General features: G+C 44.6%; 1 protein-coding gene across 1 annotated transcript in view; it reads right to left on the bottom strand.

Moving 5' to 3' along the window:
* SLC25A20 (solute carrier family 25 member 20) overlaps positions 1-15,398 on the bottom strand; it is a 30,043-nt gene extending 14,645 nt beyond the window's left edge. The window contains exons 1-4 of the mRNA XM_047850857.1: positions 15,125-15,398; positions 10,386-10,478; positions 6,142-6,269; positions 3,030-3,120 (exon numbers count right to left, since the gene is read on the bottom strand). Coding sequence (XP_047706813.1) covers positions 3,030-3,120; positions 6,142-6,269; positions 10,386-10,478; positions 15,125-15,229 — 417 coding nt within the window. The 5' untranslated portion in view covers positions 15,230-15,398. The remainder of the gene's footprint in view (positions 1-3,029; positions 3,121-6,141; positions 6,270-10,385; positions 10,479-15,124) is intronic.
* Positions 15,399-25,414: the final 10,016 nt, after the last annotated feature.

A 25,414-nucleotide genomic window follows, 5' to 3' on the forward strand; every position in this document is an offset into this window, starting at 1 on the left:
CGATCTTGCGGTCCGTGAGTTCGAGCCCCGCGTCGGGCTCTGGGCTGATGGCTCAGAGCCTGGAGCCTGTTTCCGATTCTGTGTCTCCCTCTCTCTCTGCCCCTCCCCCGTTCATGCTCTGTCTCTCTCTCTGTCCCAAAAATAAATAAACGTTGAAAAAAAAAAATTTAAAAAAAAAAAAAAAAAAAAATGCCAATCCAGGGGCGCCTGGGTGGCGCAGTCAGTTGAGCGTCCGACTTCAGCTCAGGTCACGATCTCGCATTCAGTGAGTTCGAGCCCCACGTCGGGCTCTGGGCTGACAGCTCGGAGCCTGGAGCCTGCTTCCGATTCTGTGTCTCCCTCTCTCTCTGCCCCTCCCTCGTTCATGCTCTGTCTCTCTCTGTCTCAAAAATAAATAAACATTAAAAAGAAAAATTAAAAAAAAAAAAAAAAAGCCAATCCAGGGGCGCCTGGGTGGCTCAGTCAATTAAGCATCCGACTTTGGCCCAGGTCATCATTTCAGTTTGTGAGTTCAAGTCCCACGTTGGACTTGTTGCTGTCAGTCAGTGCAGAGCCTGCTTCAGATCCTGTCTGTGCCCCACCCCTCCCCACCCCCGGTGTGTCCCTCCCCCTCCCCCAAAAAAGAATTCATAATTACAAAAAAAAATTGTTAAAGCCAATCCAAAAAGTTTACTTGAGAACTTTACTATAGTATGATTCCATTTATATAACATTCTTGAAATTATAAAATTATAGAAATGGAGTATAGACTCGTGGTTGCTGGGCCAGTTAAGAACTAGAGTGGGAGAAGGAAAATGGATGTGGCCATGGCAATGATGGAAATATTCTGTATCTTTACCATATCAATATCAATATTCTGGATGTAATATTGTTCTAGGATTTTACAAGATGTTACCTTTATGGGAAAACTGGATAAAGGGTACATGTGATCTCTCTGTATTATTATTTTTCCCTTTACATTATTTTTTACAAGTGCACATACATCTATAATTATCTCAAAACAAAAAGCTTAATTAAAAAATACACAAAATTGGAATAAAGCTTGCACTGTTAAAAGCTCAAAAAAATACACAAAATTAAATGACAAATGCAAACCATGTAAAAGACTTGCCACATACAGTAAGTAATTAACAACCTTAACACGTCCAAAGCTTTTATAAGTCAAAAAAACAAACAAATGAGCAAAGAAAAATAGGTACTTCATAAAGAAACAATACAAACAACTAATATTCATCAGAGTAATTAACCTCATTATCATTTAAAAGCAAGAAAAATTGGGGTTCCTGGTGGCTCAGTTGGTTGAGTGACTGACTTCAGTTCAGGTCATGATCTTGTGGTTCGTGAGTCCGAGCCCACATCAGGCTGCCTGTCAATGCAGAGCCCACCTCAGATCCTCTGTCCCTCTCTCTCTGCTCCTTCCCACTTGTGCTCTCTCAAAAACAACCATTTAAAAAAATAAAAACATGAAAAAATTAAAACAATGCAAATTTTTCACCCATCAGACTGGCAGAGATTGTAAATTAGATGCTGCAGAGTTTCCTGGTCAGTGGGTGCTCCTGTATTATTGACTGAGAATAGAAAGGGATAGGCCTTTATAGGAGGGCCATTTGGTAATATGTTTTAAAAACTTTTTAAAGTATACACCTTTAGGGGGTGCCTGGGTGGCTGAGTTGGTTAAGCGTCCGACTCTTGATCTTGGCTCAGGTCATGATTTCATGGTTCATGGGATCAAGCCCCATATTGAGCTCTATGCTGACAGTATGGAGACTGCTTGGGATTCTCTTTGTCTCTCTAGCTCTCTCCCTGTCCCCCCACCTCAAAATAAACAAAGCTTAAATAAATAAATAGATAGATAGATAGATAGATAGATAAATAAATAAATGTACACACATTTAAACATACTAATTTCATGTCTGGACATTTATTCTGAGAAAATAATCAGGTATACATGGGGTGCCTGGGTGGCTCAGTCAGTTGAGCTTCCTTCCCACTTTGGCTCAGGTCAAGATCTCACAGTTAGTGGGTTGGAGTCCCACATTGGGCTCTGTGCTGACAGCAGGGGCCTGCTTCAGATCCTCTGTCTCCCTCTCACTCTGCCCCTCCCCTGCTCTCTCTCTCAAAAATAAATAAACATTAAAAAAAAGGAAAGAAAAGAAAAGAATCAGATATACACACAAAAACTTATTTATAAAGATCTTTGCTATCGTATATAATTTGTCATGTCCCCAGATAAGGAATTATTGGGTAAATGACAGCCATGTAACGAAATAAGATACAGAACATGATGCTTGAGAAAAAACAACCACAGAAAATTAGGATACATCAAGTGAAAAAAGCTGGTTATAAAACTAATGCATTATGTGACCTCAATTTTATTTCAAAAGTTAACATTTCCTAACATACATGTTTACCAAAAAGGCTAGAAGAATTCACACAAAAACATACCAGTGGTTACCTCAGTGGGGTGGTATCATGGGTGATAAATACATTTTTTTCTTTGTGCTTCTCTGCATTATCAAAATTTTCTAGCAAGAATTATGTGTTAAATTACTTCAGCTATTAGAAGAAAACAGCGGTAACTTTTTTGTTTTAAAAGGAGCCTGTGTGGTAAGGCAGGAGACCAATTCACACCCTTGGCTGTCAATGAGCCAGGTACTCAAAGGGCACTGAGTCTTTGGGCAACTGGTAGAGACATAAGATACACAGGCAGAAGTAGCCTCCCTTCCACCTCTGAAGAAACACGGTTCACCTTTCAGAGTTCCTGAAGTACTGTTAATAAGAGTCGATAAGTCTAGAATGACACATCACAGGTGTGACATTTTGGTTGGTTTGTTACACTGTCCTCGTTCTCGATTCTACTACGATTGCTTCCATGCTCTTGAAAACCTTGAAACTGTTTTGCACACCTGACCTGAAGCCTTTATAAAGGGTGAAAGGACATAAACATCCACACAAAATTGCATACTGAATGGAAAAAGCTAGCTGCCTCCCCCCAGATCACATTCCCCCACACCAGCTCATACTCTTACCTGTAGCAAGCACTTGATCCGTTCTCCAGGGGTCATAATTCCCGTGGTGAATACACCAGATAACATCCCAGCTGCAAATATTTGGGGGTAGCTGTATTGAAAACAAAAACCAGAGGCAACCCCTGTGACTAACCACCCAGGACAGCAGCAATCCCAGCACGAAGGATGACTTTGTAAGAAAAAATAAGCACTTGGACTAGGCAGAAGCCCAGCAGAAATAAACCATATTTTGCACAAAAGCAAAGTCCTAGGTGTATTCTGAGGTCAAATTTTCCAGGGCAGAGGTCTCAGTACCAAGAGTAATATGAGCTTGGTCAAGAAGGCCACCTGCACACTCGGTTGGCCTCACCCACAGAAGCTTTATAGTGAGACATAGTTCCCTGCCTGGGCCTGTCATGCACAATGACTACAGATTAGTTTTTAGGCTTCACTGAGCCTTGACTCCCCATTTGTAAAACTCAGGGTTGTTGTGGAAAAAAGCCTCCAACTCAAGATTTGGGTCTCAGTCAACCCCAGTTTCCCTCCAATCTCACTTCCTCTGGATCAGCAAGGGCCTGAGAACATTTTAAGCCAAGACTCAAGTGAGACAGCATCAAGGCTGGGGGGACAGTTGTGGCCATTTCCACAGGATGAAGGGCACCCAGGCCAATTGCAAAGAGTGTGCTGTTAAGATGCTGAAAAAGGCCCAGACAGGGATGGTACCCAGAGAGGCATGATGAGTTCTGTAGCCCTCTGGGCAGGGAATGATCCCTCAGCGGCCAGAGAGATGGATCCTCACCCTGACCCCTACAGAATAAACCACACGAAGTATTTGGAGGTGAGGCTCCAGGTATCTATAGCACACAGCTGTCTGTGCTACCTCTGGCATCTCCTTTTCTATTAGTAATACAAGGGTCACCAGGAGGCAATGGAGCACAAAGCTATAATTAACATCTCAACAGAGCCTCTACAATTTAAGAAAGGTTACTAAAAATCTTCAGTTACTTGCCAGAGCCTCAGGCCCCTCCTGACCCCAACCTCTGACAGTTGAGTCTTCAGCCAGGTCCCACTCAACAAGAGCCCAAGACCTGGAGAACAGATGTCAAACGGGGTAGAGAGACATCTACTGCAGTCCTTCCCTCTAGGTAGGGCATAAGTTTCAACAGCCCTGTTTTTGTTGTTGTTGTTTTATATTCTCACTCCAGGCAGGGCCCACACATATACCTCAGGCATGCAGACCTAGCACACAGGTTGGCTGTCGAACAGTCAAGAGACTTGCTTTCATGCACGGCCTCCTTCACAGACACAGTTCATACTGCTGTCTCCAAGAGGAGCCCTCTCAGCAACTGAAGTTCTCCTCAGGAGACCAACATGCTCTGTACTTTGCAGGATGCCCTTACTCCAGGCCAGGCACATCCCCATCTCTTGGGAATAAGGACTTTTCTCTGAATGGGTTCTCTGTGTGTGCCCAGAGAACTCTTTAGACACTCTATGACTGCCTGGCCCATTCTGCCACTCCCCACCCCCACCCTAGGCTGGTATCTGTGAGTCTGAAGCTTCTTGGGGATCCACTCCAAGATCCTGGTAATGCTCATTTCCATACTATCCTCAAATACCACTGCAGGGAGGGGAAACATGGCAGGGCTGATGTCCAGAATTTAAAACATGGCAAGATTATACGAGTGGGGTCCTCAGTGTCTCAACCTTTGCTCAAGCAGGAAGGGTATTTCTTTGTATGCTGATGTGATTGTACAGGGAATACAACCCACAGGTCTAAGTACTAACAATGACCCCACTGGGGGTTTTAGTGCATGGCCCCAGTATAACTATGAGCTGGTACATGAGCTAGAATACCAGCTTCTCAGAGAAGACATGTGTCCCTGGGACATTTGGACTACTAACAGCCAAACACAGCTTCAAAAGGACCCCATACACATTCACATTTGTGGCCACCTGTGGCTATTTATAGAAGCTTGTCACATTCAGAGGGTCACAAGGACTCCAGAAATAGTTTCACATTATAAGCATCTCATCTACGTCCTAGACCCTTACTCAGCATGCTGTGGCCTGAAGTAGTGACAGAAAACAACCACACAGCACCCTGGGCTTCCTCCCTCAAACTCTTGGACCTAGGCCTGGCCAGCCTCTGTGGGATCTGTGCTGCCTGCAGCCCTTCCCAGGAGTTGTTGTCACCCTGCAAGTCTCAGACTGAGGACATCTTATCATCCCATGTTTCCACTCTGAATCCCCCTGCATGCCAAGAAGCTGGTCTGATGAAAAGTACATCATAGTGAATATAGTCACTATGTAATAACTTTGTATGGTGACAGATGGGAACTACACTTACCATGTGAGCATTTCATAATGTATGTAATTGTTGAATCACTACATTATATACTTGAAACTAATATTATGTGTCAACTATACTTCAATTAAAAATTTAAAAAGGTTTAATTAAAAAAAAATTGAGAGGCACCTGGGTGGCTCAATCAGTTAAGTGTCCAACTTCGGCTAAGGTCATTATCTCCTGGTTCATGAGTTCAAGCCCTGCGTCGGGCTCTGTGCTAACAGCTCAGAGCCTGGAGCCTGCTTTGGATTCTGTGTCTCCCTCTCTCTCTGCCCCTCCCCTGCTCATACACACACACACTCTCTCTCTCAAAAACAAATAAACACTAAAAAAAAAAAAAAAAAAAAAAAATTGAGAAACACCTGGGTGACTCAGTTGGTTAAGGGTCCTTCCCTTTTCCCAAGCAGGGGATGGAAGACAAGGCTGCTGTTGTCATTGCTGTAGCACTGGGGACTGTTCATGGCATTTTACATACTTTTTCACATTCAGACCTCTCAATGCTATGGGGTTGATATTACTAATATCCACAGTAAGTGATACTACTTCATAGAAGAAATTATGACAACCTGGTAGGGAAGATGGGGGAGGATTTGGGGTTGTTTTCTTTTTCCCTTTGGTTCACAGGGCAAAAGAAGCTCAAGTACCTCCCTCATGTGGAGCAACCAGGAGCCAGTGTTAGGGGTCCAGAGGGGCAGCCACTCCCTATCTGCCAAGATTTTTCACTTTGACCCATGTCACACCACCAGGCGGAACAGCTTCAAGTGCTCCAGACCTGTAAGTACTCACCTGAGCACATCCTCTGGGCATTTCTGTTGCAGTTTCTTCCCCAAACCAAACCCAAAGAAGCACACAGCGAACATGGGGGTGACCCCAATGATGGGGGCAGCCATGCCCCGATATAGTCCCGTGATGCCCTGCAAGGAATCACAGAAACAGAAGCTGTTTATAGACACAAGTACCCTTTATACCGCTGAAACAGCAACGTACTGTGTCCTCTAAACTGTGGCTTCCTTCCTTCACCTCTTCTCCGAGTGAAGAGAACTTTCAAAAGGAAGAAAAACACCTGGGAGCCTGGGTGGCTCAGTCAATTAAGTGTCCAATTCTTGGTTTCAGCTCAGGTCATGATGTCACAGTTCATGAGTTTGAGTCCTGCCTTGGGTTCTGTGCTGATGGTGCAGAGCCTGCTTGGCATTCTCTCTCTCTCCTCCTACATCTCTTTCTCTCTCTCTCTCAAAATAAATAAACTTAAAAAAAAAAAAAAACAAAAGGAAGAAACCCCCAGAAATAGTTGTCCTTTTATACACTGCTGAAGAAACCAGAAACAGCTTTTATTCTGGAAAGCAATCTGGCAATATGCAGCATGCCCTTTCATCAGGAAATTCTGTGTCTAGAAGTTTATTCTAAGAAAATACTCAGAGATGTAAAAAGAGAATGACATTAGGCATTTATAAGCTCCCAAAATTTTGGAATAATCCAAAAAACTCCCAAATCGGAGATTAACAAGACAAATGATGGGAATTCCATAAATGGACTATCACACGGCCATTAAATCACACTGTAACATGAGAAGATGCTATTAAGTCTACTTAGAGACCACTAAAAAGGCAGGCTAGAAGATAAGATGTATAATGTGATCTGACTTCCTCGGAGTGAGATGACAGGTAATTAAGAAATTTTTGTATTTTCCAAGTACTAAGATATAGGGTTTTTATTATTAGAAACAATAGTAAGACTGCACATCAATTTTCACTCATGCAGTTTGTGATAAAATCAACTATGCCAGTAGCCAATAAACAGACAAACAGATATCCCAACCAAATGAGTTTCGTAACCAGGGAAAAAGATTTGGGACCCAGGAGACCAAGGGTTGAGCCCAAGAGAGGTAAAGGAGGCTTCTGGGATGGCATTGGGTACTGTGGGCCTGGAAAGAAGCCAGTCCACACAAGAGTATGAGGATAGAGGACCCCAGAAGGGAAGTTTCCCAAAAAAAAACAAAAAACAAAAGAAACAGAGCAAAACAACTCACAGTGGAAGAACAGATTACAACTGTTTAGGCAGTGTGGAAAACCAAACAGAAAGGTACTCCACAGAGCTTTCTTAGGTACAAGATAACCAAGACAGCAATTCAAAGAAACACAAGCAAAAGAAACTGACACAATTATTTTACCTAACCTCAAGAAAAACAAAAAGTCACACAAGAAATAAAATGCGCATCATACTATATTACTTAAGAGGAAAAAAATATATAAAGTTGTAATCATGAAAACAGTAAATTGAATTAAACCACAACATATGATAAAACTATACAGGCAGGGCAGAAAGGGCATAAAGAAATGTAAGACTAGGGGCACCTGGGTGGCTCAGTTGGTTAAGTGTGACTCTTGGTTTAGGCTCAGGTCACAATCTCACGGTTTGAGTTCAAGCCCTACATTGGGCTTTGTGCTGACAGCGCGGAGCCTGCTTGGGGTTCTCTCTCAGCCACTCCCCTGCGTGTGCGCATGTGTGTGCTTTTTCCTCTCTCTCAAAATAGATAAATAGGGGCACCTGGGTGGCTTAGTCTGTCAAGCATCTGACTTCAGCTCAGGTCATGATCTCGCGGTTTGTGAGTTTGGGCCCTGCATAGGGCTCTGTGCTGACAGCTCAGAGCCTGGAGCCTGCTTCAGATTCTGTGTTTCCCTCTCTTGCTGCCCCTCTTCCACTTGTGCTCTCTCTCTCAAAAATAAATAAACATTAAAAAAAGTTTAATAAATATTTTTTAAAAAGCATTAAAAAAGAAATGTAAGACTTAAAACCCATCTACCACAAATAGGTAGCTAACACATATAAAAAGTGTATTAAATATAGTTGTAAATGTATATTTTTCTGGGAAGAAACAGCATAAACAACTGGAAAAGCTGAAAAAAATTACCTCTGGAGAAGAGGTGGATAAATCATTTTGCTACTTTGTTACAAGCCTTTCAGTAACAAACCCAAGTGTTTGTATCACTTTAATACAAAATAAGGAATAATTTTAAAAACAAATGTTATAGTTGCTCATTTTGTTTTACACTTTTTAAATTTAATTTTGTATTTTTAAAAATTTATATCCAAATTAGCATATAGCGCAACAATGATTTCAGGAGTAGATTCTTTAGTGCCCCTTACCCATTTACCCCATCCCCCCCCTCCCACAACCTCCTGTAACCCTGTTTGTTCTCCATGAGTCTCTTGTTTTGTCCCCCTCCCTGTTTTTATATTATTTTTGTTTCCCTTCGCTTATGTTCATCTGTTTTGTCTCTTAAAGTCCTCATATGAGTGAAGTCATATGATTTTTGTCTTTCTCTGACTAACTTCATTTAGCATAATACCCTCCAGTTCCATCCATGTAGTTGCAAATGGCAAGATTTCATTCTTCTTGATTGCCGAGTAATACTCCATTGTATATATATACCACATCTTCTTTATCCGTTCATCCATCGATGGACATTTGGGCTCTTTCCATACTTTGGTTATTGTTGATAGTGTTGCTATAAACATGGGGGTGCAGGTGTCCCTTCGAAACAGCACACCTGTATCCCTTGGATAAATGCCTAATAGTGCAATTGCTGGGTCATAGGGTAATTCTATTTTTAGTTTTTTGAGGAACCTCCATACTATTTTCCAGAGTGGCTGCACCAGCTTGCATTCCCACTTTTACATTTTTTTTTTAACGTTTATTCATTTTTGAGAGCCAGCGAGAGACAAAGCACAAGTGGGGAAGGGGCAGAAAGAGAGGGAGACAGACAGACAGACAGACAGAAACCGAAGCAGGCTCCAGGCTCCAAGCTGTCAGCACGGAGTCCAACGTGGGGCTCAAACTCACGAACCGCGAGATCATGACCTGAGCTGAAGTCGGACACTCAACCAACTGTGCCACCCAGGTGCCCCTATAGTTGCTGCTTAAGATAGAACCACAGGAGAAATAGGGTGGTGCTCCACACCTGGAGAGTCCACGGACACAGGCTGGAGAACCTGTCTCTCTGAAGATCCTGGGCACTCACAACCAATCTTCTTTCCTGAACTAAAGGGGCACAACTGTACCAGTCGGCACTCCTGGGTCCTGCAAAGGTCTAACATTGTCACACACTGTAAGCAGACTGTCTGAGGACAAAGTGCAAAGGCAGAAAACAGTAAAGAGTGAAGGGGGAAGAGAAGGTTCTGAGGAGGATCTACAAAAGCAGCATGTGACAAAGTCGTTCCAAAGCCTACAGCTCCCAGCCAGGGCTGAAAAGCATGTCCAAGTCCTAAGGGCCTAACTAAGCCCTTGCCTCCTGGTTAGCCTTCCTTCCACCATCCTGGCCCACCCACTTCCACGCAGCACAGCCAAGACTTCTGGCAGTTTCAGAAAGCAGAGAGGTCAGTTTGGCACAGCAAAAACCAAGGATGTGCATGCATATGGACGAAGGAAACCTATTCAACCCTGCAGGGAGTTGGGTTTGTACAAGCCATTCTCACCAGGCCCCCATGACCCAGCACACTGCCAAGCCACTAAACAGATACTCAGTGTTCCTTGACCAAGAGGCATGTAAACCCTGCCTTTCTTCCACCAGCGCAGAGGATATGGGGCAGATCCAAAGCCTAAAGCCTCAATGGAACACCGATGAGACTCAGCTCTGGGAAGCACAGATGAAAGAATGCCTTAAAGAAAAAAAGGCAGCACCATCTTGGGCATGGATCCTGTGGGAACCCTGGGAACAACTTCTCCCCCAAGGCTTAATCCATCACTTAGCAGTCTCCCTTCTTTATCTGGGTGACACCTAAGCACCCTGAATTCTGCCTTTCAAATGAGAAAACCATTTTGTTAGCTTTAGTCATCCATATAAAACAGCAGCTGGAACCATCAAAGAGTCCAGAGCAACAACAGGAGGGCATGGGATGGCACAGTGAGAGAGCCGCAGCTGTGGGCTAGCCCTCCAACAGAAAGACACCCTATCCCCCCAGGGAAGCAACAAACCAACTCTGTGAATGTGGTCCTCTGAGTAAGAGGAATGCCCAACACCTAGATACCATACCTCTCTAACAAGTGTCTTCCGGAAACAGTCAAAGGTCCCAGAATACATGGGTGGCTGTCCAGGCAAACTTGGGGGCTGTGTCTGCAGTCGGACCTGAAACCAGAAGTTAAAACACAATCATCTCCCAGAAACAGAACTGCTTGCCAAACTCTGAACAGAGAATAGTTATGCCTGTGTACATGTCTTTGGCACTTGCTTAACCTGCTAGATTCAGACTTCTCTTTCCTCCAATTTATTCAAACTCTGTATTCACATGTCATTAGTAGCATGCCTTTTTTTCCCCTCATCTAGTCACTTCCACCACTTATTTCTTACCTAATGGATCCCACAATGACCCAATGGGATAGGTATTCCCAGTTTACAGATAAGAAGGCTGGGTTTACAGAGTTCAAGTGATATGCCAATAGTTATGACCAGCTTCCTATTTGTGGTGGCATGCTGGTCGTTAGGTAAGGCACTCCACAAAAGCATTCTGGAGTAAGGTGGATTTTTTAAATGTATTTAAAAATTTGTAGGGGCGCCTGGGTGGCGCAGTCGGTTAAGCGTCCGACTTCAGCCAGGTCACGATCTCGCGGTCCATGAGTTCGAGCCCCGCGTCGGGCTCTGGGCTGATGGCTCAGAGCCTGGAGCCTGTTTCCGATTCTGTGTCTCCCTCTCTCTCTGTCCCTCCCCCGTTCATGCTCTGTCTCTCTCTGTCCCAAAAATAAATTAAAAAAACGTTGGAAAAAAAAAAAATTTAAAATTTGTAAATTTATTTTGAGAGAGAAGGAGAGTGCAAGCTGGGGAGGGGCAGAAAGAGGAGAGATAGAATCCTAAGCAGGATCTGCACTGCCAGTGTGAGCCTGACATGGGGCTCAAATTCACGAACCATGAGAGCATGACCTGAGCCGAAATCAAGAGTTAACCAACTGAGCCACCTAGGCACCCCTGGTTAACCAACCGCTTAACCAACTGAGCCACCCAGGCACCCCTGGAGTAAGGTGGATTTAATCCCACTTCTTAGATTTGTTTTTTTTTTCCAACGTTTTTATTTATTTTTTGGGACAGAGAGAGACAGAGCATGAACGGGGGAGGGGCAGAGAGAGAGGGAGACACAGAATCAGAAACAGGCTCCAGGCTCCAAGCCATCAGCCCAGAGCCCGACGCGGGGCTCGAACTCACGGACCGCGAGATCGTGACCTGGCTGAAGTCGGACGCTTAACCGACTGGGCTACCCAGGCGCTCCTCTCCCACTTTTGCTGATCCTCATCCTTCTTGACCTTTTGATATATACAGTGCTTCAAAATGTCTCTTCTTGAAACCTCCCTTCTTAGAACTCCCTCCTTTGTCTCCTTTTCTACTCCGGGCATTCTTCAGGCTTAGCACCCTACCCATGTGGTCCATGATCCCATTCAGAAAACTCAGATTGCAGGGCTTCAGCTGCTACTCAGTGATGACTATCACTTGGCCATCTCCAGACCTCCTCTCCCATCTTTAGGGCTATACTTTCAACTTCCAAGTAAAGATCTCCCTCAAATCACCTCTGGAATCTCACCTTCCTGATGAATGTTCCATTTGTGCCAGAGCAACCTAGCTACCTCAGGATTTGAAACCATAGCATAACCTCTGACTACTTCCTATTGCTCTCCCTACTCTTTTTTTTTTTTAATTTTTTTTTCAACCCAGGCGCCCCTGCTCTCCCTACTCTTACTGACATGGGCACCAAGTCTGTGGGAGTGGTCCTTCAAGATGCTTCCAGAATCCTAATTTCTTCCTCTGTCTGAGTCCTTTCCTAGGCCAAGTCCTAACCCATTCTTACCCAGTATAGTGGTTTTCAATTATGTCCACTAATTCCTTGATGCTCTTTCCCCTTCAAATTTAAGTCCTAATTCACTCCCCTTGAATGTGGGCCAGACTCAGCCAACTTACTTCTATCAAGTAGAGTATGGTGGTATTGATGCTATATGACTTCCAAGGCTAGGTGACAAAAAGGCCAGCTTCTGCCTGGCTCTATCTCAGGTTATCTGCTTTGGGGGAAGTCAGTCACCATGTTATAAGGACACTCAAGTAGCTTAGAGAGGCCATGTATGGAAGAAAGAAGGCCTCCTGACAAGAGCCAGCACCAACTTGCCAGCATATGAATGAACCACGTGGAAGCCAATCCTTAAGATGAGTGTAGTCCCATACAACATCTTTTTTTTTGGGGGGGGGGGGCACTGTCTTTGGGTAATTTAAGCAATTTAAGTAATCTCTACACCCAACGTGGTGTTCAAACTCAAGACCCAAAAATCAAGAGTCATATGCTCTAGCGATTGAGTCAGCCAGGCACCCTGGTTCAGTACTTTTTCTCAACAGCTTTTTAAGATATAATTTCCATACCATAAAATTCACCCTTTTAAAGTGCACAGTTCAATGGTTTTTAGTATTTTGAGTTGTGCAACCTTCATTACAATCAACTTAGAACATTTTCATCACCACAAAAAGAAACTCCACACCATTACTAGTTACTCTCTATTCCTTGCTCCTCTAAGCCCCTTGCAATCACCTATCTACTGTCTCTATAAGCTTATCTACTGTTTATTCATTAAGTCCTTTGCCCATTTTTCAATTGGGCTATTTGTCTTTTTATTGAGTTGCAAGAGTTCTTTATTCATCCTGGATGCCAGCCAACATCTGCAACCTCACAAACAACCCTAAGCCAGACTATCCACCTAAGCTGCTCCCAAAACCCTACCTCAGAAAGACTATGAGAGTTAATGAATGTTATTGTTTCCTATCACTAAATTTTAGGGTAAGTTGTTATAATGCGATAGATAACTGATACATCCAGTTACTTCTGCAGTCTACTTCCTGGCTGTTTTTCCTGCTCAGAGTCCTTCTGCTTCCAAGTCCTTCTCATGGTGCTATCATACTAACCTTTTCAAAACACCATTTTCGCCCTGCTCTTCCTCTGTTTCTTTAGAATCTCTTATTCTTATATTTGTTAGGGCCTTACATGTCACAATAAGGAAATCACTTTCTAGGCAATGGAGAGTCCATGCAAGTCTGAGGAGTTTATAGGACATAAAAGAAGTGTAAAACAGAACTGCTTGACATCTGAAATCCCTTTTATTGGCTTTCAGATCCTCCATAATCAGGCACAACCTCCCTAGCTCAGTAAGGAGGGAGAGATGGATCAAAACTTCTGAGTGATACCTTTCTGTGATTCTGTATAGATTTCACACCTGTTCCATCATGACGTCAACCATCCAAGCCAGCAAGAACATTAAAGTACTCCATGATTGATCTTATTTTACAGCCTGATTCCCACTGCCAAGCCAGTATCTGCCTTCACTTCTGCTCTTCCCCTGCCCAGAATGTCTGGGTTCTCCACTTCTCCAGTCAGAACTCAGCCAGCCCTTTACCACCTACCACACAGCCTTTCCAAGCTCCAACTCTGAAGTGCTGCAGTTCTTGCCTTCTTAGGCAACAGCTAGTCACCTTGGACCTCTGAAGGTGCCCCTAGGCCAGGCTTTGACTGGAACCCATGTGCCTCTCTGAGGTCAAAAGGACTGCAATCAGCAATTTGTGGTTTTAAGCTAAAAAGCGGCTTTTTGGCTGTTAAAAATGCCAGGGAACATTTTCAGTCATTTACACTTCAGTACAGAGATCACTGAGCCCTTCCTGAGAGTAACATCTGTGGGGAAGAAGGGCAAGAGGATACAGAAGTAAGAGCAATACTTGTATAAGGCAGCAAGTGAGGGTTTTAAGAGAGGTCCCAAATGCCTCGAACTTACAAGATATCTGGCTACGTGGATCAAGTGTAGGAAGAGAGGCCAGACAATTCTCTCATACTAGTCTTAAGTCCCCTACACAGACTTCCCACCCTGTAAGACTCATGTTGGCTCCCCACAGGCCCACCCTGGACACGATCTGTCATTTTCCTCCAAATGTGTGTCCAGAAGTAAGGGTAGAAAACTAGGATGAAGTTCTGAATGCTAAGTCACAGGGCATGGACTTTGGTCTCCAGGCAGGTCTTGCTGAATGTGCTGCAGGGGAAAGAATTGAAGCAAGATGTGAGGAAGACCAGCGAACAAGCCCTAATGAGTTTCCTCCTTCCCAAAGCCTCAGTTTGACCACGGCTTCCTCACCTGGGAGTTGTCAGGATCAACGTGGCCCTGGGCGAAGTCAGTCACCTGCTTTTCTTGGAAGGAGCTTATCCCTGAGGATATGATCACTTCCCACCGGAGGCCTATCAGGCTTATGTGAGGTGATAGGCTGAAGATGGCCAACCTCCTCTCTGGGGTGGGAAAGTGAGAAGGAAATGATGGGGGCACTTTGGCCCCATAGGAATGTGTCAAAAGACATCTCTAGAATAATTGTACCTCTGTCTAGCTCTCTTTCTGAGGAGGGCTTTAACAGGTGACCTGTTTCAATCCTGCTGGTAATGTTGTAAGGTTTGCTGCAATCAGAGCTTTGGGCAGGTGCTTTTTCTTTCCTATCCCCAAAGAGGTGGCGCAATGCCGGACCGAGAACTTTAAATCAGAGCCCTTGGTGGACGGTTAGAGTCTGCTCCCTCTGCGCTGTATGACTCTTTGAGGAGCGAAGAACAGCTTCTCTGCGACCCCCAAAAAGAACGAAAGGGAGATTCCCTGGACTTCTCACGGAAGCTCCCACAGGCCCCGCTTCTGCCCCGGGCTGCGCCTCGTGGGAGACGCTGCTTTCTGCGACTGGCCGGGGCCTCCTCCCTCCAGCCCGCGCGCGCCCCAGTCTCCTCGCACCTTGACGGTGTCCAGCGGGTGCCCCACAAACACCAGGCACATGCCGCCAAAGCCGCCGGCCAGCAGGTTCTTGAGTGGGCTGATAGGCTTCGCCTCGTCTGCCATGGTCCGTCCGTCTGGCCGGCACTGTGTCAGTCTGTTCCGGGCCTGCCCTGCTCGACTGCAGCAGCCGCAGCGCTGGCACCGCCGACCTTTCACCCACTTTCGCGTGGGCGGGGCAGGAGCCTGGGGCAGGAGCCTGGGGCAGCCCAAGCTGCCCAGTCCGTCTTCCGCTGGGGGGGCGGCTTCCGGCCGATGTCCCGCCCCTCTGTAGGCGTGGTTTGAGGTAGCAGAGCCGGCCCTGACCCCTTCAGGGCTAGGTTGGAAGTGCAGACGGTTAGCTTTACCCCTCCCGAAAGTCTTCCCAGACTTCAATGTTTTCTCCTCTACGCGTCGCATTACTCCGCAGAAGCCGACCGCGCTCGGCTTAGTGCCAGGCGCCCTTCCACGTGCTGGAAGCGCAGCTGGTAGCCCAGCACACGGATCCCTGTCTTTGTGGAGCTTATAGACCATGACGAAGATAAATAAGTGAAAGCTGCATAGTGTATCAAGTGGTGATAATTGCTATGGAGAAAAACCCGGAAAGAGGGTTAGAGAGTATGGGAGTGAGGGGGCGAGTAATATGTAATTTTAAGTAGGTACGGGAGGGTTTCACTGAGAACGTGAGGAAGTGAGTCCTGCCCAAAGACATGGGGGTGGGGAGAATGGAGGGTGAGGGACCTAACAAGCAAAGGAAAAGAAAATACAAAAGCCCTGAGATGGGCTGTGCCTGGCCTCTTTGGAGAACCACATAGAGAAAGGCCTTTGTAGCTACAGCAGAGTGAGGAAGAGGAGTAGCAGATGAAGACGTGGAGATATTGGTGGCACATTCAACAGGCTTTGTGTGCCGCTCTGAGGACGTCAACTTCTACTCTGAAGGAGATGGTAGACAGAAGCCATTCTGGGGGACAGAGCCATCCTAGGTGGCTCAGTCGGTTAAACGTCCTACTCGGGCTCAGGTCATGATCTCCTGGTTTGTGGGTTCGAGCCCCGTTTTGGGCTCTGTGCTGACAGCTCAGAACCTGAAGCCTACTTTGGATTCTGGGTCTCCCTCTCTGTCCCTCCCCCACTCTCACTCTGTCTCTCTTTCAAAAATAAATAAACATTAAACAATAATAATAATAAAGACATTCTGGGGATTTGAGCAAGGGAGTGACATAGTCTGACAAATGACTTAACAGGATCCCTCTGACTGCTGGCTGGGAATAGACTGTAAGGAGCAAGGAGGAAGCAGGGAGGCTTGAGGAAGCTAAAGGTCATGGTCAGAGGTGTTGGTTTGGATCAGTGCACAGAAAAGGAGGTGGTGAGAAGTATTTGGATTTTGGATATATTCTGAAAGAAGACCCTAAAGGAATTGTTAATGAATAGAATATAAGGTATGTGAGAAAGGAGTTAAGAACAATGCTAACGTTTTTACATTATTGACTCTAGGTGGGTGGTATCCAGGTATTCACTATCTTATTCTTTCATCATTTCTGTATGTTTGAAAATTTTCAAATTAAAAATTTGAACAGGAGTGCCTGGCTGGCTCAGTCAGAAGAGCATGTGACTCTTGATCTTGGTGTCATGAGTTCGAGCCTTTGTTGGGTATAGAGATTACTTAAATAAATAAAACTTAAACAAACAAACAAATTGTGAACAATAGACATGCCCCTACTCTGTAGCAGGTACCTCACTGCCAAGCTGACCTGATAATAGTCCCCCTTTGTAGGTATTGCCAGACCACAGGGAAGCCTGGAGTGGGAAAGATGAGCCATATGTGCTGGGGGCAGAAGGATAAGTAACAGGCTCTGAGCCTGGCTGGTTCAGAAGTCCTATAGGGGAGTGGAGGGCAAGGATGCTAGGGCAAGGCCCCAAAGCCTGTCTACTCTGCACCGTACCCTTTTTCTAAGAGGGGATGGGGAGCCATGAAAGAGTTTTAAGCACAGTGGTGACATGATCAGATTTGTTTTAGAAAGTCTGTTTTGGGGGCGCCTGGGTGGCGCAGTCGGTTAAGCGTCCGACTTCAGCCAGGTCACGATCTCGCGGTCCGTGAGTTCGAGCCCCGCGTCAGGCTCTGGGCTGATGGCTCAGAGCCTGGAGCCTGTTTCTGATTCTGTGTCTCCCTCTCTCTCTCTGCCCCTCCCCCGTTCATGCTCTGTCTCTCTCCGTCCCAAAAATAAATAAACGTTGGGAAAAAAAATTTAAAAAAAAAAAAAAAAAGAAAGTCTGTTTTGGATAGACGAACTTGTGTTGAGAGAGACTGGAAGCAGGGAGACCAGACACGAGAGAATACAGCAACCCAGGCAAAAGGGAGTGAAGGCATAAACTGAGGCAGGAGTCATAAAAGGACGGGAAAGGAGTTAGAACCCAGAAGCTAATATTACCAGAAACCTGCAGCAACTCCGGGTTTCAGACACACTGCAATTGCAGTGCCCGTGGCACATCCGTGGATACATCTGGTCAATATTAGGTATACAGCTTGAGAACTAGGAGAAAGGTGAAGGCCAGAAACAGAAACCAGAAAGGTTTCAACATAAAGATGTATATGCAACCCCTGGAAGACTATACCATGGGGAAATGGGATGGCATATTAGGAGGAGCCCCCAAAGCAGAAGTTGTTACCATAGTTTTAGAGGAAACCCAAAAGAGAATCACGCCTCTGAGTAAAAGGGATGAAAGGATCAAATGCCGGGTCAAACTAAGGAATATTAAATGCTCCTTAGGTTTAACTATTAGTCATTGGTGACCTTTAGAAGAAGCTTGCTAGGAGTGTCGACCTGGCGGGTTGACTACTGAACAGGCAGCAAAAAGGTAGAGGCACTAAGTAAGACTCAGTTAATTACTGGTTCAAGGAGTTTGGCAGGGAAACAAAAAGAACAAAGGGTTAAAGGAAGGTTTAGATTTCAGTGTTTAAGATGGGACTGAGGCTGAGGGAAATATCAAGGAAAGGAAAGAGAAAGAGGGGCGCCTGGGTGGCTCAGTCGTTTAACCATCTGATTTTGGCTCAGGTCATGATCTTGTGGGTTCGAGCCCTGCGTTGGGCTGGCTCTGTGCTGACAGCTCAGAGTCTGGATCCTGCTTCGGATTCTTGTCTCCCTCTCTCTCTGTCCCTCCCCCATTCATGCTCTGTCTCTCTCTCTCTCAAAAATGGATCATCATTTGGGGCGCCTGGGTGGCTCAGTCGGTTAAGCGTCCGACTTCGGCTCAGGTCATGATCTCGCGGTCCGTGAGTTCGAGCCCCGCATCGGGCTCTGGGCTGACAGCTCAGAGCCTGGAGCCTGTTTCAGATTCTCTGTCTCCCTCTCTCTGACCCCCACCCCCCCCCCCCCGTTCATGCTCTGTCTCTCTCTGTCCCAAAAATAAATAAAAATGTTGAAAAAAAAATTTTAAAAAAATGGATCATCATTTAAAAAATAATAATAAAAGAGAAAGAAAGTGCCGCTGATAAGACATGGTCCCTAAGGTGCTAGGTGTGGTTATCTGGTGTGTGTGGCATCACCCAGCAAGCTTCTTCTAAATCCCTGGGATCTTCAGGGCTCCGACTCTGAATGTCTGGAATTAAGCCCTGGCATAAACGTATTTAAAGCTTTTTGACTGAGTTGGAGAAGCACCCATTGTTAAGAATCTTCGAGATAGTGTTAAAAAAGAATTTTTTTAAAAAACAGGGGCACCTGGGTAGCTCTGTCGATTGAGTGTCCAACTTCAGTTCAGGTCATGGTCTTGCAGTTCGTGAGTTCAAGCCCCGCGTCGGGCTCTGTGCTAACAAACAGCTCAGAGCCTGGAACCTGCTTCAGATTCTGTATCTCTTTCTCTCCCCCTCCCCGTTCATGCTCTGCCTCTCTCTGTCTCTCAAAAATAAATAAATGTTAAAAATATTTTAAAGAATCTTCGAGATAGAAGAAAACTTAAAACTAAGCAAGGAGACAGCTTATAGGCCAATTGTAAAGTAAGGTAGCATAATGCCTGACATACAGTAGGTACCTAAAAGGATGATGTTATTGAGTAAGTTAGAAGTGGGTTTATGTCCTCAGAGGGCTTCAGTATGGCTGAGGAGAAGACTCTCAGACATTAGAATAAGAAAGGGCAGGTAGGAGAGAGCTCCAGTGAAAAGCAGGTTGTCAGCTCCTGAGACCTGAGATTTCTTCCTGACTTTCTTCGCCAGTGAACATCATTGTCTTTGTTTCCCACAGATCGTGAGGGAATTTTAACCAGGAGAGGATCCAAGCCACATGTGTACTGAGCCCCTCTGGTTTGCAAAACTCTGTGCTAATCACTAGATTGACCTCAGGAGTTTTACTGAGCAGAAGGTCCAAGATTCAGTGTTTAGTAATGGGGCCTTGTTTCTCTCATTTACTGTTTGTATCATTCTGGCTACAGAAGAGAAGCTAAATTAGAGTTAACCTGCACTCAGAGTAGCTTCTAGGAAAGATGGTGTTTGATATAGAACAGCCCTCCTGGTAAACCTGAGCACCTCCATGACAGACCTCAGAATGGACACTACTCAAGCCCACCAGGTCCTATTAAATCCTCAAAGAGTAACTGATAATCCACTAAACATATAGTCTTCCTGCCTACTCATCTGGTCAGCCTTACCCACAACTAGAAAACTTACATGAAATTTAATCTGTGTCATTTTCTGGCCAAAAATCATCCTGAGCTCCTCACTGAGCCACCCAGGCACCCCATCCTCAACGCATCAGAATAAAATACAAGTAAGGGCCCCTGGGTGGCCCAGTAGGTTGAGCGTCCCAACTTCGGCTCAGGTCGGGATCTCACGGTTCATGAGTTTGAGCCCTGCATTGGGCTCTGCATGGTGGTGTGAAGCCTGCTTGGGATCCCCTCTCTCTCCCTCTCTCTCTGCCCTCCAACCCCCCAGTTCATGCTCTCTCTCTCTCTCTCTAAAAACAAATAAACATGGGGGCGCCTGGGTGGCGCAGTCGGTTAAGTGTCCGACTTCAGCCAGGTCACGATCTCGCGGTCCGTGAGTTCGAGCCCCGCGTCGGGCTCTGGGCTGATGGCTCAGAGCCTGGAGCCTGTTTCCGATTCTGTGTCTCCCTCTCTCTCTGTCCCTCCCCCGTTCATGCTCTGTCTCTCTCTGTCCCAAAAATAAATTAAAAAAAAAAAAAAAAAAAAAAAAAAAAAAAAAAACAACAAATAAACATGAAAAAATAAAAGAGAATACAAGTAGTATTCTCTGGGCACTCAAAGCTTTTCATGATCTCATGGTAGCTTACTTCCCCAACCTTGTTTTTCTCTAGATTGTATCTTCACCTCTGAGCAAACTGAGTGTCTCCTGGTTTACCACAGAAACCTGTTATTTAACTGCCTCCCACCCTCGCTCCAGGCCTTTACACACACTTTCCCCTTCAGCACATAGTGTTCTTCCCCTTCCTCCTCAATAACAAGCAGATGCAAGAGATGTATACCAAGTCGCTTCCATATGCAAGACAGTATCCAACCAGTGGTTTTTAGCCATTTTCACAGTGGAGAATCTCTGGTGCCCTCTCCCCAGAAAAATGTACATATACATATGCACCTCCAGGTTTGCTTTCAATTTCATGAGAACTTGAAGCCATCCTTGGACCTCAGATGAGAAGCCCTTTCCTATCCTAGACTGTGGAAATCAAATATGGACTAATTTTCCTAATGTCCCTTCTTTGGTCCTTTTTTCTTTTCTTTCTTTTTTCTTGGCCTCAGATTGTAAATCTGGGCTGAAATCTCTCCCTTCTCTCTTCTTATCACGGGCTCCAACCATACTGCCCACAGGGATCTCAAACTGAATACACTTAAAGGTAAATGGCATCGGGGCGCCTGGGTGGCTCAGTCAGCTAAGCGTCCGACTTCGGCTCAGGTCATGATCTCGCGGTCCGTGAGTTTGAGCCCCGCGTCAGGCTCTGTGCTGACAGCTCAGAGCCTGGAGCCTGTTTCAGATTCTGTGTCTCCCTCTCTCTTTGACCCTCTCCCATTCATGCTCTGTCTCTCTCTGTCTCAAAAGTAAATAAACGTTAACAAAAAATTGAAAAAAAAAAAAAGGTAAATGGCATCTAGGAAAAAAGAACCCACAAGAAATCTTGAATTTAAAGATACTTCACAGGGGCACCTGGATGGCTCAATCGGTTAAGTGTCTGACTCTTGGTTTTGGCTCAGGTCATGATCTCGTGGTTTGTGAGTTTGGGCCCAGTGTCAGGCTCTGTGCTGGCAGCATGGAGCCTGCTTGAGATTCTCTCTCTTTCCCTCTCTCTCTGCCACTCCCCCACTCATGTTCATGCTCTCTCTCTCTTTCAAAATAAATAAATAAAACTTAAAAAAAATACTTCACAGGTGAGTTGAATTAAAGTATGGCCACTTAGTTGGATAATCAAACTGATAAATCTCTTTAAAAAGCAAGGTGGAAAAAAAGACAAACTGAAAAATAAGGGAAATTGCGGTACAGAAGACAAGTTCCAAAGTTCCCACCTCACAGAGAGCCTGGGTGGCTCAGTTGATTAAGCGTCCAACTCTTGATTTCAGCTCAGGTCATGCTGCCATGGTTTGTGGGTTCAAGCCCTACATCAGGCTCTGTCCTGACAGCTCAGAGCCTGGATCCTGCTTTGGATTCTGTGTCTCCCTCTCTCTGCCCCTCCCTGGCTTGAGCGCTCTCTCTCTCTCTCTCTCTCTCTCTCAAAAATAAATAAAAACATAAAAAAAAAGAAGTTCCCACCTCTCTAATAATAGTTACAATAGGAAAGGACTGAGTAAGGGGAGAAATATATAACCAAAGAATAAAGAAGAAAATATCTCAGTTGGAAACTCACATCTTTCCACTGAAAAGGGCCAATGAATACCAAGCAAGATGAATAATAAAATTTTAGAACAAAAGGGAAAAGAATCTTAAAAGCTTTCAGAGTGGGAAAAAGAGGCTATCAAGCAAGGAATAAGAATAAAAACATAGGTTCTTCATTCACTACGCTGACTGCAAGCAGCAGAAAATAAGCTCCAACTTCTGAGGTAAAATAATTTTGAACCTAGAATCTTATACCCAGCCAAACTAACATTCAAGTGAGAGGAAGCAACAAGCATGCTTTCAATGAAGAAAAGAAAAACTTGGGACAGTTTCCTACCCACATGCCTTCTCTGAAAGAATTACTCAAGAAAATACAACAGCCAGACAAATAAATTGAAGAAAGAAAACATGGTAAGCAAAAACACTTGCAAAACTTATAGTTATCTTAATAATCATTGATGTTAAATTAAAAATAAGAATCTGATACAAAAATGCCAGAAGATTAATGTGCATTTGGCTTTCAGCTTTGTCCAGCAAAGCCGAGGATGGCAGAAAGGATTACTTAAGACTCTATGCAAGTCAAGAGAGGTGAAAGGGAAGCTAAAAGAAGTCTCCCCAAGCTGCTTGCAAGCTCCCGTATTTATTGAGCATACATTTAGGGAAACATTGTGCAATATATCAGTGGGCTATGTGCCAGTAAGAACATAAAGAAAGCATGCAGAAAAACAAGACAGGATAAAATATTTCATGAGATAACATAATCTAAGGAATTTATGAGTATAGGCAGGACCTAACCCTTAGATATACATTAACTAGATAAGCTAAGTGAGTGCCCCCTAGATATACATTAACTAGATAAGTGAAGCCAAGCCTGTGGTTTTCAGCAAGGCTAAAAAAATAGTGTTCTGCTTTGCAATGCATTCCCTATAATCTCCTAACCCAGAATATGGCTATTTGATTTTCCACAGATTCACATGTGAGGTGGTACCTGGGCCATATCCAACAGGTTTCTGTATATGGTTGCTCTCATGGATACTTATTTCTATATTTTAGAGGCTAACATAACCCGGTTGCCAAAATCAGACAAAGATAGCACTCACACACAAAAAGGAAACCAGAAACTACTATTGCTTAATGCATGAATAACAAAAATATTAAAAGTAAAACATTAGCAAATCAATTCCACAAGGTTTTAAATGGATTAGGTATTATAACCAAAAATGGTTTAAAATCAGTGAATCATGGGGCACCTGGCTGGTTCATCAGGGCCATGGGTTCAAGCCCCATGTTGCTTTAAATTTTTTTTTTTAACGTTTATTTATTTTTGAGACAGAGAGAGACAGAACATGAACGGGGGATGGGCAGAGAGAGAGGGAGACACAGAATCGGAAGCAGGCTCCAGGCTCTGAGCTGTCAGCCCAGAGCCCGACGCGGGGTTCGAACCCACAGACAGCGAGATCATGACCTGAGCTGAAGTCTGCTACTTAACCGACTGAGCCACCCAGGCGCCCCTATGGAGCCTGCTTTAAATTTTTTTTTTTTTTTTTTTTCAACGTTTATTTATTTTTGGGACAGAGAGAGACAGAGCATGAACGGGGGAGGGGCAGAGAGAGAGGGAGACACAGAATCGGAAACAGGCTCCAGGCTCTGAGCCATCAGCCCAGAGCCTGACGCGGGGCTCGAACTCACGGACCGCGAGATCGTGACCTGGCTGAAGTCGGACGCTTAACCGACTGCGCCACCCAGGCGCCCCGTGGAGCCTGCTTTAAAAAAAAAAAAAGTTAATTTTTTTTTTTCATCTGTGAACCTCATAATGTGATCATAACACTAACGTAGTAAGGATGGTAATCCTATGATCATCTCAATAAATGGTAAGAACCATGTAATATTTGTGGTAGACATGGAATTGTACTACCTAGAACCTTCTTCAAGGAAGTCCTGGCTGCCTACCTGTGGAACATACAGTAGCAGATAGCCTCTAGCTCTCAGTCCTTCAGGATATACCTTAGCTTCAGATAACTGCCTCCTCTCTGGTCATACACCTCCCAAGACAGGCCATATGCAGTGATTGAGCAAGCATATAAATCCAAGTATGTAAAAGCATATAAATTCCTGGCCAGTCTGGCCTAGTATGAGATACTCTGATAGACACTGTTCATTCCAGTGATCTCTGCTACATAGGTGGCAGCTTCGCTGGGACTGCAACACAGTTTAACTTTTGCCTCTGCCTAATTCTGCTTCCTGCCCCCTTCCCTTTACATATGTTGGTCCCTAATAAATACCTTGCTCTCCCAACTCCATCTCAGCATTTGTTTCCAGAAAGTCCGACCAGCAATAGTAGTATTCAGTATCATTCCTTACCAAAAACAAAATAAAAAGTGGGGTACCTGGCTGGCTCAATCAGAGGAATGTGCAACTATTGATCTCGGGGTCATGAGTACAAGCCCCATGGTGGGGATAGAGATTCCTAAAAAATAAATAAATAAAATTAAAAAAAAAAAAAGGAAAAGCACATAAGACTATAAACTTAAGATCTTAAGTAAATTCTCTTGCAATAGATAAAAAAGTAACTACCTTAAAAAATAATAAAAGAGGGGTACCTGGCTGGTTCAGTTGGTAGAGCACACAATCTTGATATCAGGGTTCTGAGTTCAAGCCCCATGTTGGGTGTGGAGTCTACTTTAAAAAAAAAAGATATTTAAAAACAGGAGCCTAGTAACTAAAAATATTTAAAGGTAAAATATTGGAACCTTTCCTATTAATGATAGGAACAAAGGTAAACATGCTTTTGGTCATGATTACTGCTTAACATTTTTTAAAAAATTTATTTATTTATTTTTGAGAGAGAGTAATCAGGGGAGGGACAGAGAGAGAGGAAGAGAGAGGATCCCAAACAGGCTCCCTGTTGTCAGCTCAGAGCCTGATGTGGGTTTTGAACTCACAAACCATGAGATCATGACCTGAGCTGAAACCAAGAGTCGGGCGCTTAACTGACCGAGCCGTCAAGGTGCTCCTTGGCTAAGAAATTTTTGAAAAAAAAGGGTTCTTGGGTGGCTCAGTCAGTTAAGCATCTGTCTCATCAGGCTCTGTGCTGTCAGTGAGGAGCCTGCTTGGGATCCCCTCTCTCTCCTTCTCTCTTTGCCCCTCCCCTGCTCTCTCTCTCTCAAAAACAAACTTTTAATTTTTTTAAGTTTATTTATTAATCTTGACAAAGAGAGCGCAGGAGGGGCAGGGAGAGAGGGAGAGAGAAAGGATTCCAGGCAGACTCTGCACTTCCATTGTGGAGCTGGACGTAGGGCTCGGACTCACAAACTGTGATTTCATGACCTGAGTCGAAATCTAGTCAACCTACTGAGCCACCCAAGCGCCCCTAAGAAGATCTTTTTAGATAATGTAGAGAACAGATATCATAGCAAAAGGGTAGAAATATGGAGACTAGTTAATTGCTCACATCTAGGGACACATGA

The sequence above is a fragment of the Prionailurus viverrinus genome, chromosome A2 (genome assembly GCF_022837055.1).
Source record: "Prionailurus viverrinus isolate Anna chromosome A2, UM_Priviv_1.0, whole genome shotgun sequence".
Lineage (NCBI taxonomy): Eukaryota > Metazoa > Chordata > Mammalia > Carnivora > Felidae > Prionailurus > Prionailurus viverrinus.